Below are 13,023 nucleotides of genomic sequence, written 5' to 3'. Positions count from 1 at the left end.
TCACCATCACCCTGGTACCCCAGTCCCCATATGTCCAACACAATGCACAGGATCCGCTGGAGACCAAGCAAGGACCATACAAAACCAGCAGGATGCACGCACATGTTGGGGGCAATCCACAGCACACATGTCATACCTGTGCCCCCTGGTGACACAGCACACAATCACCGCAACAGGAAGCACACAACTCACATCAATGTGCAGGCAACATCAGAACACCGTGCAACCTCCAACAATGTCGCCTCGAAAAACACAGCCAGTGTGCATGAGTCCTTCACCCTCCGGCAGTCCATCATCAACCAGCCTACCCAGGATGGGAACAATGGAAATGCACAACTCCATGGCAACTTTCAAATGGACACCCCACTCACCTCAAGTCCACAACCATGCAACTCACAACTCTGGCAATGCACATGTCACAAAATCACTACCAACATGCACAACAACATGACCACCCACCAGACATGACAGAACAACTCACAGGTTACCTGGCCAAGCCATGGACAGGAGCCATCAACGGCATGGCACCTCAGCCACACAACATTCGAATGTGGGGAGAGGTGGCAACCAGGCATGTGTGAAGGATGCAGGAGAACCATGATTGGGAAAGTACGCAATACCAAGAATGGCGGAGATGCGCTGGACAGACCGCAGTATGCAGAACACACCCATATCCATGGCAACACACACCTCTGGTGTATGGAGTCTAGTGGGCAGTGGACGCAACCATTTCACCCCAGCCAGTGGGGGACATTGCGGAAATGTTGCCTGTTACGCTTCAGAAAGCACGTTTCTGCCAGGGCGGTGCCTCTCTCCCTGCCACGAGAACAATGCCATCCTCTTGAGCGGAGTTGCCTGCGATGCCGTGCGCCTGCCAGACCCCAAACCCGTCAGGCCTGCCGCCTGTGCAGACAGGCCACGCTGATCACCTGCCGACACCGGCGTGTGTCAAGGAGGGCCCACCACGTGCCGGTGCAAGCTCCAAGCCAGAGGGCTGCGACCTTGGCAGCCTCCTCAGACCATCACGGCTTCCACGACACAGACCCGCTTTAGTCCTTTCTCGTTGACGTACTCTACTGCCGCCTTCGGACCACTCTTCGGCCCAGTTGGTCACATGTGTGAAAATGTGTCCAGATCCATGAATGGCAGTGACCCCAATTCCGGGCCAGTGGCCACAGCACCAGACCCACCCCGATCAGTGAGGCATAGTTCCATATGGACTATTTGCGACACATGGTGCCACTAACCCGGTTCAACGCCAGCCTGCGACACATGGTGCCACTAACCCTGCTCAATGCTAGCCTGCGACACATGGTGCCACTAACCCTGTTCAATGCTAGCCTGCAACACTTGGTGCCACTAACCCTGTTCAACTCCAGCTTGCGACACATGGTGCCACTAACACTGTTCAATGCCAGCCTGCGACACGTGGTATCACTAACCTGGTTTAGCACCAGCCTGCGACACGTGGTGCCACTGAACCTGAACTACGCAGGCCGGTGGGGCCATACAAACTATGCCGGCAACACTCGGTGAATGGCCCGTGCTGACTGATGCCTCCGGCCTACACTGCGGTCCAGTAGGTCACACATTAGTTACTGAGTCTTGATTACACCATGGCAGTGAACGCCATTTAAGGCATAGGACAAGTCACTAAACTCACTTCGATGTGGTGCCAACAAATCTGTGCATAGCATTACAACCACACATGTCAGTGGGCATACCCGGACAACTGCCCTCAGCCTACGCTGCGCACCAGTAGGTCACAGAATTGGAACTGGACATCGATTATTCAAAGGGTGAATACATGTCATCGCACGCAAGGCGAGGCGTAAGAGGATGACGCGTTGCAGTCCAGAGGAAATAGGATCATCGTTACGGAGGTGATCGAACACTACCAACAACTGCCCTGGTGTCACTAACTCTGTGCATCGCGAGAATATGACACATGGCTGTGGGCCCCTGCTGAGCCATGGCTCTGGACTGCACTGCGGACAAGTAGGTCACACATGTGGAACTGAGACAGGATTTATTTATGGCACATTCTATATCATTGTACATGCATCATCACAGACTGCATCCCCTTTCAGCACTGGTGCCACTGACTCTGTGCCCCATGATCCATGTACACTCCCTGTTAGAACTTTGGTGGCGTGTGAGACTATGGCCTGGGTGTTGTCATCATCATCATGTAGCCTATACTGATTTGCTGTCAAGTAGGTGTCCATAGCATTCATCTCCTACATGTTGCCTGTGTCTGCTTGGTTCTGCCCTCTGCATCAGGCCCTAGAAGAACACCTTCCACTGTCCCCTGAAACACTCTGCGTCATTCAGCTTGGACATCGACGAGGTTCCGCTCAGCTCATGTGTCCCCATCACACTGCACCGTAAGTCAATGTCCTGTGGCGCTGTGTCGGCCGCACTGCATCCAGGGCCACTAACTCTGTGCACCACAACTCATGGACCTGTTCTGATTGAGTACTGTGCTGTGGACAGCGCACACAACAATATTGCCTCATGCAGCCGGGAAGACATGGGACTATGATGAGGGCGATGTGTCAAGTGTGCGGACGGGAGAAGGCACAGAGAATGGGAAGGCAGGAAGCAACAACCCCAAGGCAGGAATGCAGACTGGAGGTGGAAGTCAAGCTACACACCCTGATCTATTACTGGGAATTGCGCTGTGGACTGCGGACGCAACTGTCACCTCAGGCAGTGTGGGAGACCTGGGACGTTAATGAGGAAGTTGATACACACTCCACTGCATCTGCATCAGGCCTGAAGGGACAAAGTTGTTGCAATTTCTTCACATGAGCGCGCTCATCTCTGGTGCCCGTTCCTCAGGGCACTGCAACTCACGGAACCTCCTGACTGAATATTGGGTGACCTCTGTCCTTGCTCCGGCTCACTATGTTGCTCTGCAGTTGACTGTTATGCTGGTGTTTTCTGTTTCCATTGCACTGGTGTCCATTGTTCAAGTTGTTGCCAGCACCAAGCACTCCGTGCGGGCTGGCTTACACTCACCCCACACACATCCAGAACAGGCGTCACAGTACATGTGGCCCTGCCAATAAAGGGGCCGGGCGCACGTGCCCGTAGCCAGTTCAACATGATATCTAGGTGTGTCCCTGTGGTCTTGTTGTATGCATGAGGGCCCTGGGCCCTATGCCATTACATTGTGCTGTGTACATCGGATGCAGACGTGTCACCGCAGGCAGCGGGTTGGATCTTGGACATGTAGCTTTGTCGTCACCCACTCAATTTGTAAGGGGAGTGGCCAGGGCCGTCGTACGCAGAGCCAACATGAGTATGTGACTGACATTTGAGCACCCATGCCCGTGGTTCTGTACTGTGAATGTGCAACTGCATGTGTCTCTATGGCAGTTTGGGTCTCCTTAGTGGGGTGTTGGTGGCCCCTGAAGGGTGATAGACACCTTCGTATGTGTCCTGGTTCACATTCCATGGGTTCGGCCCCCACCCACACCTGTTGGGCCACCTCCTTTTGGTGTGCAGGCACATGGCATTGGGGTGCAATGTGAGGGAGGGTGAAGTGTCGTGGGCCAGCTGTGTGCGGGTGCTTCCTGCTGTGTGGTCTGTTTCAGGCTGGGTGTTCTCCTCTGGGTAGCTTGGCTGTCCGTCTCCTGGTGTGGGGTTGCGTGGGATATCCATGTGCTGTTGTAGGGCGTTGGTGTCGACGGTGTGGTGGTCCTCTCTGGCATCACTGATGTGTAGTATTCTGTGCTCTGCTGAAGGTGTTGTGTGCCCCTCTGCGATGTGAAGGGGAGGTGCGCATTGACTTTGCGTTGACATGTATGTTGGCGCATTGTGCAGGTTTGCATGCAGACTGTATGGCAATGTACATTGTGACTGTTTGGGGGTTGCTGGATTCTTCTGCGGGACAGTGTACATTTGGTCTACATGACGGATGTGATGTCATACGCGTACATTTCCATTTCAGTTTCCGGGTCGGTCAGATGGAGTAGGCGTATTTCTGTGCATGTACGGAGCCAGTTGTGTCCTCTGTTCTGCAGTGTCGGCTATGCGTGTTGTTCCTCGTTGTCGTCAATGTGGGTGTGCTGTTCGTGCTATGTGTGTGTGCTGCAGTGTGCCAAGGGGATGGGGCCCATGGACCTGGGCGATTGTGGGTGTGCAGTGTGCTACACTTCGTTGGACATGTATACCATTGTGCCCACTCCCCCCATCCCCCCAGTCCCTGTTGATGTTGTGTTAGATCCTCTCGAGCTGTGTCCGTACTCCCTACTCCTTGCACCGTCTCCACACTGATGACTGTGGCCTGGGTTTCCTTCAGCTCCTCCGCTGGCACTGGGCTACCACCTCCTGTTGCCGTTGCTGCCTTCCTTTTGGCAGCGGGTTTGTGCCTGGTTTAGGTAGTCACGTCATGCCGGTGCCTATTGGCCTCCTGGATTGGCCTCCTTGGCAGTCCGCCTGCAATCCAGGTGGTCTGCTTGTGGGTCAGTTGCTGGTAGTGTTCTGTCACCTCCGTGACGCTGGTCATGTTTTCCTGCGGTCTGCACCCTGTCTTCCTCTCCCTCTTCTCCTTGGCCTTCCCCCGGCCCCGTTGTTCCTTGCTGGTAGTCTGTGGAGATTGTGGGGGTCGGGATGGCCCCTGCGCTGTGTCAGGGTGCATCCATGTTGCTACACACTTTGGATTGTTTTTGGTGTATTTTTTCTGTGGTTTTTATGGTGGATTGTTTTGCCAGACGCGTGGGATTTGCAGGCCTGTGGCTGATTTTTGCTACTTTTAGGACCGCGTTTGGTCTCATAGCATTTTTTTTGCGTTCGCTTATCGCATTTCTGCGGCATGGCATTGATTTTGACGTGGACATTTGGCGCGTTATCTGGTGACTATCGCATGCTACCGCCTTGTTGTGAATCCCACGTTGTCACAGGGTTATTTTCACGCGATAGGCTGCGATATTGAAAGTTGCGTTACGCTACTCTTGCGGTTGTTATCACACGTTCTTGTGAATATACCCCTAAGACTTCTATTTGGCTCAGCCAAATATTACAATGAGGGTGCTAATCCGTTCAAAAATAAAAAAAAATTGCACTGTATGCTCTTGGATAAGTGAATCTTGATTATTTGTTCTTGCGAAGTGCACCATACCATTTATTTAAATGATCCTTGACATTGCTATACAGAATCCACAAAGCAGAACAAATTCAAAAAGTGACTACCGTTGCCTTGTCTGGAGAAAGTGCTCCTCTGAAGCAGAATTCATGGAGTATACTGTGAAAATCCAGATTTGCAATGACGTAGCTTATGTCCTCCTGAAAATACTTGCAAAGCCTTTTCAGCTCCCCATCGGTATACTCCTCCAACTTCCTCTTGAAGTTACTTATTTCACCTGAAAGTGAAAGAATGCTTATTACTGGTAGCCACTTCAGCATATGCATAAAATAAACATGAGCGGTCAAAACTTGTTAGTTTACGGGTCTCGAACAGCGTAACCTCCATCTCAATCCTACACCAACATCAAGACGCAGCTACTGCCCAACTCAGCAAATGTCTGGGATCCTTGCCCTAGAATAGCTACTGCCTGAGAAGGTGCCACCCAAGCTAGAACAGTCAACATGCGATTTACAAACAGTCACTCTGGGGTACACATCAAGCAAGAATGTATCGACTTGGGATTGGTGGAAATTTGGAAGCCCACACTGCTATAGAGAGCTTTACTGGAATAATAGCCGGCAGGCAACTGCCACAGCTCTTGGGAACCATAAATATCATTCTTTTACCACAACTCACTATACACATTGGCAAATCCAATAGGTCTGGGTTATCTTAGGAGTATGTATTCTTTGTTACGATGGTCATATATTGTTATGTGGTGTGTTTTGATACCCCCAGTTAACAAGTATGTGTAGCTCTATAAATAAAATCGGCATAATGCAATATCTTTTTTTAGTTATATTTTTTCAGCGATGTAGCAGCGCAAAAGGAATACAAATAATATAAATACAATTTATTGTTTCAATAACCAACAGTCAAAATAGATCAATCGTAAGCTCATTGTTATATCTATGGGCCCCTTTTTGTATCTAAGGCACTATCGGAAAAAAGTTTCTCTCTCTCTCCACATTTTATTTTCCCACTGGTTCTTCTTTTCGAATCCCAATCACTTGACATCATTATATATTTCTTAAGTGCAGAAGCATAAAAAATAGATAACATGATTTGTATCTCAAACATAAATCAAACATTTTAACTCATACATTTCATACCTGCTAATCGTAGCACAGTTTTATCCAAAAACTATCCAGAATTTACTGACTAGATTCCCAATGTTTCCATATTCTACTCTCTTTGACTGTAGAGTCCAATCTTTTTGCATAAATAACTTCATATGTGTAACCTCTTTGCATTTTTTGGCTCCATTGGGAAACTGAGGGAATTATATCAGACTTTCAATTTGTGAGTACCAGTGATCTTGCTACTAGAATGGAAATAAAAACCAGGCCACGGGGGGGAGGAGCCAAGATGGCGACCGGGACGGCAGCGTAGACCCCCGGCTCCGTGAGCCTCCGCATCCCGCACGGATATCCTGCCTGAGATCCTCAACTTGTGCTACGTGGTCGTGTTTCTGAAGGAGAGGGGCTCCCGACTGTGTGACTCCGAGGTTTCTAGCCGTGCTATCGCCGGAGAAAACTGCATCTGAACTTTGCGGCCTGTGCGGCCCTGGGGCCGGGACATCGAGTGGACGCCGTGGCCGGGTGGCAGTGCGACAACAGCGGCCGGTGGTGACTGGGTGGAGTCGGCCCACCGGAGCGGTGCCAAACTCGGCCTACATTTCGGCGTGGTCACTTCTACTGCCCAGTGTAGCTGACCGAGTGCATGACCGGGGGTGCAAATCTTAGATCCTCCGGTGACTGCCCCTGCCTTGCTGGTGAGCTGCCCGGCCGCCGTCCGTATCCTGCCCCGATCATTGCGGGCCGCCCCCGGATTTCTACGGGAGCTGGTCCGTGGTGGGGACGACTGTTGCCCGTGACCACGGATAGTTTTTGCCTGCCCCCGGAACCCGGTCACCCGTGACGGGGACATCGCAACGCTTGCCCTGGGGTCCCGGCCCCGGTGAGGGTCGGGCATACTTGGCGGCCATCTTGGGTCGATGAAGCCTACCATCCTGTCTGCTGGGCCGCAGCGGGCCTGTGAGCGTACGATTTTTGGGAGTGTGGCGGCGAGATCACAGAGAGCTGAGCTGGGGTACGGCGACCTCCTCGAGGCTCTTGGTACTCTTCACTCCTCCTTGGTTCATGGTTTCGTGATCTTGGGGAGTAAGCTCGATGGTGTGGCGTCGGAGTTGGGGCAGTGGCGGCCCGCCTGTCCGCACGAACACAGAGTCTACCCACACTGCGCGCAGGAGTACGCTGTGGTGGCCCCCCCTGAGGTTAGTACACGACTGGACGCCCCGGCCAGTATGCTACAGTGTGTTCGATCTTCTGAGGGCCTGAGCTGTCCCGGAGGCGTTGGACCTGAGTGGGATGTGGTGGCCTCATCCCGAGCATGCCCTCCTGCGACCCAGAGACAACTCCAGCAACTAATGTCTCTTTTGGCTGCTTCTGCCTGCCTGAACCTTGCGTGCAGTGCAGATCCTAGGGCAGCACTTGGAAGCCTGTTTCCTCACGCGGCGGACTGTGTTGATGCTCAGAGACTTCCACCCCACCTGTGTGCGTCGCTTCTCTGTCGTTGTTGGACATTCCTCTGCCTAGGAACATTGGGTATGGTGCTGGGTCGAGGGGTTGGCATGGGCAGAATTCCACTGAGTGGTCAGGGATGAGGCTGGCCCCTCGGGGGTGGTCGCCTAGTGGACGGGCGGGCTTGGGGTGGTGTGCTCTCCTGACATGGCTACAGGCACAATAGACGCATAATGCTCCCCATTGTGGTTTGAGAAGATTGTTTTTGTGCTGTTCCTTGTTCACTTTAGGGGAACCTTACCGTGCGGGAGGGAGAAGCCGGGGGTCTGTTATGAAGGCCCTCCTCCAGTTTATAAACACTTTCTCTACCCCCCCGTCTGGTGGGGGTCCTTTCCTACTTCTTTTTCCCTATTCTCCTACATTTCGGGTCTGCTTCCAGGGCGACAGGCACACTGCTGGGGGGGGGGGCCGTACTCATCTGCAGAGGTGCAGGGTGGGGGGTTGGGGGAGGGGACTCTGTATTCCTTCATCTTTTTCCATGGCCTCCTTTTTCTTCTCTGATTCTTTTTGTCTTTCTTTTTCTGGGATCAGCGTGATACACCTCCTTTTGCTATGCCTCGTTGCTGTTCCATGTGTTCACAACTTCCGGGGTGTTCTTGGGGAGTTCTGGCAGGGGACTGTGGGCGCAGCTGTAGACTATGTTTTTCTCCATCCTGATGTTCTTGTGTTTGCGCCATTGACCGAATAGATTGCTGTACATCGCTAACGTTCACTACTCTGCATATCCGTGATCGTTGTTTTAAAATTGCTTGTCACCTGATCCTTCTGCCTTGTTTCATCATAAAATGAAAACCTTTTTCTCCTGGTGCCCTACTTACACTGTTTACAGTATTAGTAGTACGATTTTGCTCCCTGAAGTGCTGCCTGTGTTTATACTTGTCGTTATTGCTCTGATTGCTTAGCGGCCGGCCCCGGGGGGTTGTAGGCCCATACTTGTTCTTATTGAACTGTCAATAAAGGTTTTCAAAAAAAAAAAAAAAAAAAAAAAAAAAAAAAACCAGGCCACGTTCCCCAATGGTCATTTCGACTGTGGATGTGGTGATGCCAAATAAAACAGCATACGCATCAGGTGAGAGATTAAATTGCAGTTTTTGGCTGATTTAAAAAAAAAAAAACCTGCCAGAATTTAACCCCTTCCATGCCCATGACGGAACGGTTCCGTCATGAGCATCGGTTGCGCTGTGCTCATGACGGAACCGTTCCGTCATAGCCCCGCCCGCGCTCGAACCCTTCAGCACCGCGGGGGAATTCCCGCAGCGCTGAAGGGGTTAACTAAAGAGTACATGTAAACAATACATGAAGCCAATCGCCATTAGCATGACTGCACCTAAAACAAGTGGATTCTACCCCATAATAAATGTTTTGAGTTTTGCTGGGATATAGTATAACATCCATTTAGAAAACAAATAGCATTCTTTTCGGATTAGTCACTCTAACAGCCTTATAGTTAACTAGATTATAAAACAGCCACTGGAAGATATTTAAGCCACTTCCTGGAGAAGCTTCTATCCGACACACAAGGTCTGAAATTAAGGGCTTGCTATTCTTTGGATGAAGTAATCTATACCAATTTCCCATTCCCTATGTTCTAGAGATAATGTAAGTCTTCCCAAGATTCTCTGCTACTATCTCATTTCCCATTACGTACCCCGAACAGGAGTACTTGATTTGGGAAAAAATGAAGAAGAGAGAAGCGTTGAGATTAACATTTAGATTCACCAATCTCGGCCATTGTACAGGCTCCCCATTGTGGAAAAAATCTAGCAGCCTACAAAATCCCAAACGTGACCACCAGGTACAGGTATGGGTAGAGAAGCATAAACCCAAAGGAATACAATCTGACAATTTCAGCTGCGAATGAAACCAAGAAATCTGATATTCTTCCCAGATATTACTGAATCGATCTACAAAGACTCAGGGAATCTTGTACCTAGATTTTTTGGGTAGCCTGGGGATTTTTAAGAAGGGGGAGAGCCCTATCTCTAAATCCTTTAGCAGACGCTTTAGATAAAAATTTGCTTCATTAAAGCTTTCAGAGGAAGATTTAGATAACCAATCGAGTAGGGACACCTGATAGTAGATTTTTATATTAGGAAGAACTAAGCCACCTTCTTCCGAATCTAGCTGTAAGGCTTGCATTTCAAGTCTGGGCTTTTTCCCCGCCATAGAAAATTTCTAATTTCGATATTTACTATATCAAACAAGCATTGGCATAGCCAATAGGTCTCATCTTTGGGACCGTATAAGTGTTTAGCCATGCAACACTTGATGTTGTTGCACCAAGGATATTGTGCTGCATAACTAAATACTTATAAGGTCCCAAAGGCGAGACCTATTGGCTATGCCCTAGAATGTACAGAAAAAGTCTGATGCCTTGTCTGGCCAAAGCGAAACACGTGTTGGTTCATTAGGACTGTATACATATATAAAGAGTCAATGAAAATCTACATTTGATTTTATCAAGAATAAATAAACCATTCTAAAAACACAAGAGGATTCTTACTCATTCAATTAAGTGTTGAGAAGTTTACAATCGGATCCTCCCAAAACCCATTTAGGCATTCAACTGTTTGGCTGTATTGTAAGAAAATGCCAGACTTAAATTCTTTTACAGACATTGGCATCTACGTGCACGTGTCCTCACAACCGCATATAGCGGGATGAGAAGCTTATGAAATAATCAGTAATGTGTGCTTGTAGAGTGACACAGCAGAACTATTCACACATCACCATTACATATACATGAGTGAGTTAAACAGCACACAGCATGACATTAGATGTCAGCCCCCTCGAAGACTGGTGTATAATGACAGGGTTGAAACCTCGCCTTGTCGCGTGCCTCGGGGGAGTCGGGAGGGGCCCTGCATCAGTCACTAGACATTTCCATCAGCAGAATGACAGGATCACGTTACACTGGAAGCACAGGGCGTCTGAATATTTACACATGCTCGGCTTCTTCCAGGCAGCCCGTGATACGACTCAGTAACAACACACAAGCACAACTCCCCCCACACCCCCTTCTTAGCCCCACCCCCACATACAGCCGCCCCTCACCGGCCTTGCGCTGTGGCAGCTGCCTCTCCCATGGCAGCCCCACGTACACCACAGAGATGCCCCTCCCAGCCCAGGGCACACCTCACAGCTGAACTTGAGATAATGCGCCTCGCCCTGCTAGTGCGTCGCTGCTGTGGCAGCTCGGAAAGAGTGCCTCACAGCCGTGTGCTTTTCACAAATGTAATTTTACTTGTGTAGCAGAGCATCGGTTGCTGTTAGACCTGCCGCCGAGGTGGCACATGGGAAGGTGCCCCCTGCCAGGGACCTCTAAGAAGTTGGCAGTGAAAAACGTTCACACTTACCTTCCTCGGAGATTAGTGACTTTCAGACTGGCCCTCGTCGCGATTTGAAACCAGGACCTGGATTTAAGAGCCCCCTTGTGCCAGGCTCCTGTGTTCCGCAGTGACCAGCCCCTGAAAGGGTGCCTTCCTTGGGTTTCCAATGAAGAAAGAAACTGCCTGCTCTCTTAGCACTTTTTTTTCTGCGTGATGTTACATCCTGATTTTGTGTAGAGCTAAACAGCTGTCCTTGTACTAACTTCATGAGAAACAAGAAAACAAGGGAGGTCGGCCGGGCTGGCAAGAATGGCGGCGTGCTTTCACTTTAAACTGCGTTTAAAGTGAAAGCACGCCTGTTCAACAAGATGGCGGCGGGCTGTCCACTGTCCTTACATGCACGCGCATGCTGTTAGGTTTGGACAAATGGCGAGAGAGGCCATCTTTGTCCATCACTGCGCATGCATGTAAGGCTTTCGGAGAATCGATTCCAAAAGGTACTCGCAATAGCGAGAGTAGCGCATGTGCTGCTTTCGTTAGGCGAGACCTAAAACGAACTGCAGAATCTTTATCATAATATTCACGAATAGGAGTAACGGAAGGATACACATTTTAACAAGAGTCATCCGACCCATAATTCATAGAGGGAGATTCTGTCATTGATTCAGGAGATAAGCACCTTATATAATGTCTTAAAATTAACTTTAAAATAGATCCTCTAACTTAGAAGTCACAAATTCCTAGATATCTTATTAATGAAGTTGAAGAGAAATGCGCCTGCATTAATACTGGTAATAACTCTGGGGAGCAATTGAAGAGTTTAGACTCTGATTTTGAGTGGATGATCTTACAGCCTCTTATTTCCGTGTATTCACTAATTTTGGGAAAAAACATGCAAGCTATTAGTTTATCCGCCACCAAGTACAGAGCCATATCATCAGCGAATAACTTCAGCTTCGCTGATTCCACTACAGGGGCTTGAATAATATAGTCTTGTCGAAGGGCACAAGCCAGGGGTTCTCTAAATAATGAAAATAAAATCCAGAGACAAAGGACAGCCCTGGCGTGTTCTGTGGGGGGCGATAGATACAGACTTATACCAGCAAACAATGGGAGCAGTGAAGTTTGGGAAGACGATATACACGGCCAGCGGGCCTCCCCTGGTTTCCTGCCCCTTTCAGAACCGCCCCACCCAGGGGGGGGTGGGGTACACAGCAAGCGGCACCAGGTGTACACAGGGAGCATGCTTTGATTTTAATAAAGGCACATGTGCTCGACAGTATTGCAAGTGCTCAGGCAGACACCCATTGGTGCAATGCTACGGACCGGGGTTCAGCGGGCAGGGTCAGCAGCCCAACCAGGGCACACAGCATCCCGCGGGGGGTAGGGGTGGCAGAGGAGCACAAGGGACTATGGGAAAAGGCTCATACACCCATTAGGCAGGGTCGCTTGGAACAGTGGTTGGCGTCTTATCCACAGAAAGAAGACGCAGAGCTTTTGAGACGCAATTTTAAGGTTTCCGGCTAGGGTATGAAGGGCCTCGGGTTGCCAATTGGGTGGAGAATCTGAAATCTGCGAAGACACACGGGGCAGTGGTGCACACCAAATTGTTCAAGGCAATACAGGAAGGACGCATGATAGGCCCTTTCACGGTTAGCCCAATTAGAGACCTGATCATTTCCCCGATTGGGGTGGTGCCAAAGAAAGACCAGGGCAATACAGGCTGATCCAACACCTCTCCTGGCCGGAGGGGACATCGGGAAATGACTTCATAGCAGTCAACTTGACGTCTGTGTCCTATTCTTTGGTGAAAGTGGCACGAGAATTGGTTGCCGAGGTATGGCCAGGTGCCCTCATGGCAAAATGCGACATTAAATCGGCGTTTCGCTTACTGCCAGTACACCCTGATGATTACCAGTTGCTAGGCATACAGTTTGAGGGTTCCATCTTGTTGACAAGGCACTGTCAATTGGATGTT

At 50.0% G+C, this 13,023-nt stretch overlaps 1 protein-coding gene across 3 annotated transcripts in view; it reads right to left on the bottom strand.

Annotated features, from left to right (window-relative positions):
- The window catches only part of LOC146775835 (NACHT, LRR and PYD domains-containing protein 12-like), a 497,684-nt gene that overhangs the window by 398,104 nt on the left and 86,557 nt on the right, over window positions 1–13,023 (bottom strand). For all 3 annotated transcript variants that reach the window (XM_085637540.1, XM_085637541.1, XM_085637542.1), the window contains one exon: window positions 5,200–5,369. In XM_085637540.1, coding sequence (XP_085493666.1) covers window positions 5,200–5,369 — 170 coding nt within the window. The remainder of the gene's footprint in view (window positions 1–5,199; window positions 5,370–13,023) is intronic.

This window comes from Triturus cristatus, chromosome 12, assembly GCF_964204655.1.
Source record: "Triturus cristatus chromosome 12, aTriCri1.1, whole genome shotgun sequence".
NCBI lineage: Eukaryota > Metazoa > Chordata > Amphibia > Caudata > Salamandridae > Triturus > Triturus cristatus.
Note: the sequence above shows the minus strand (reverse complement) of the source record. Positions and strands in the feature narration are given on the sequence as shown.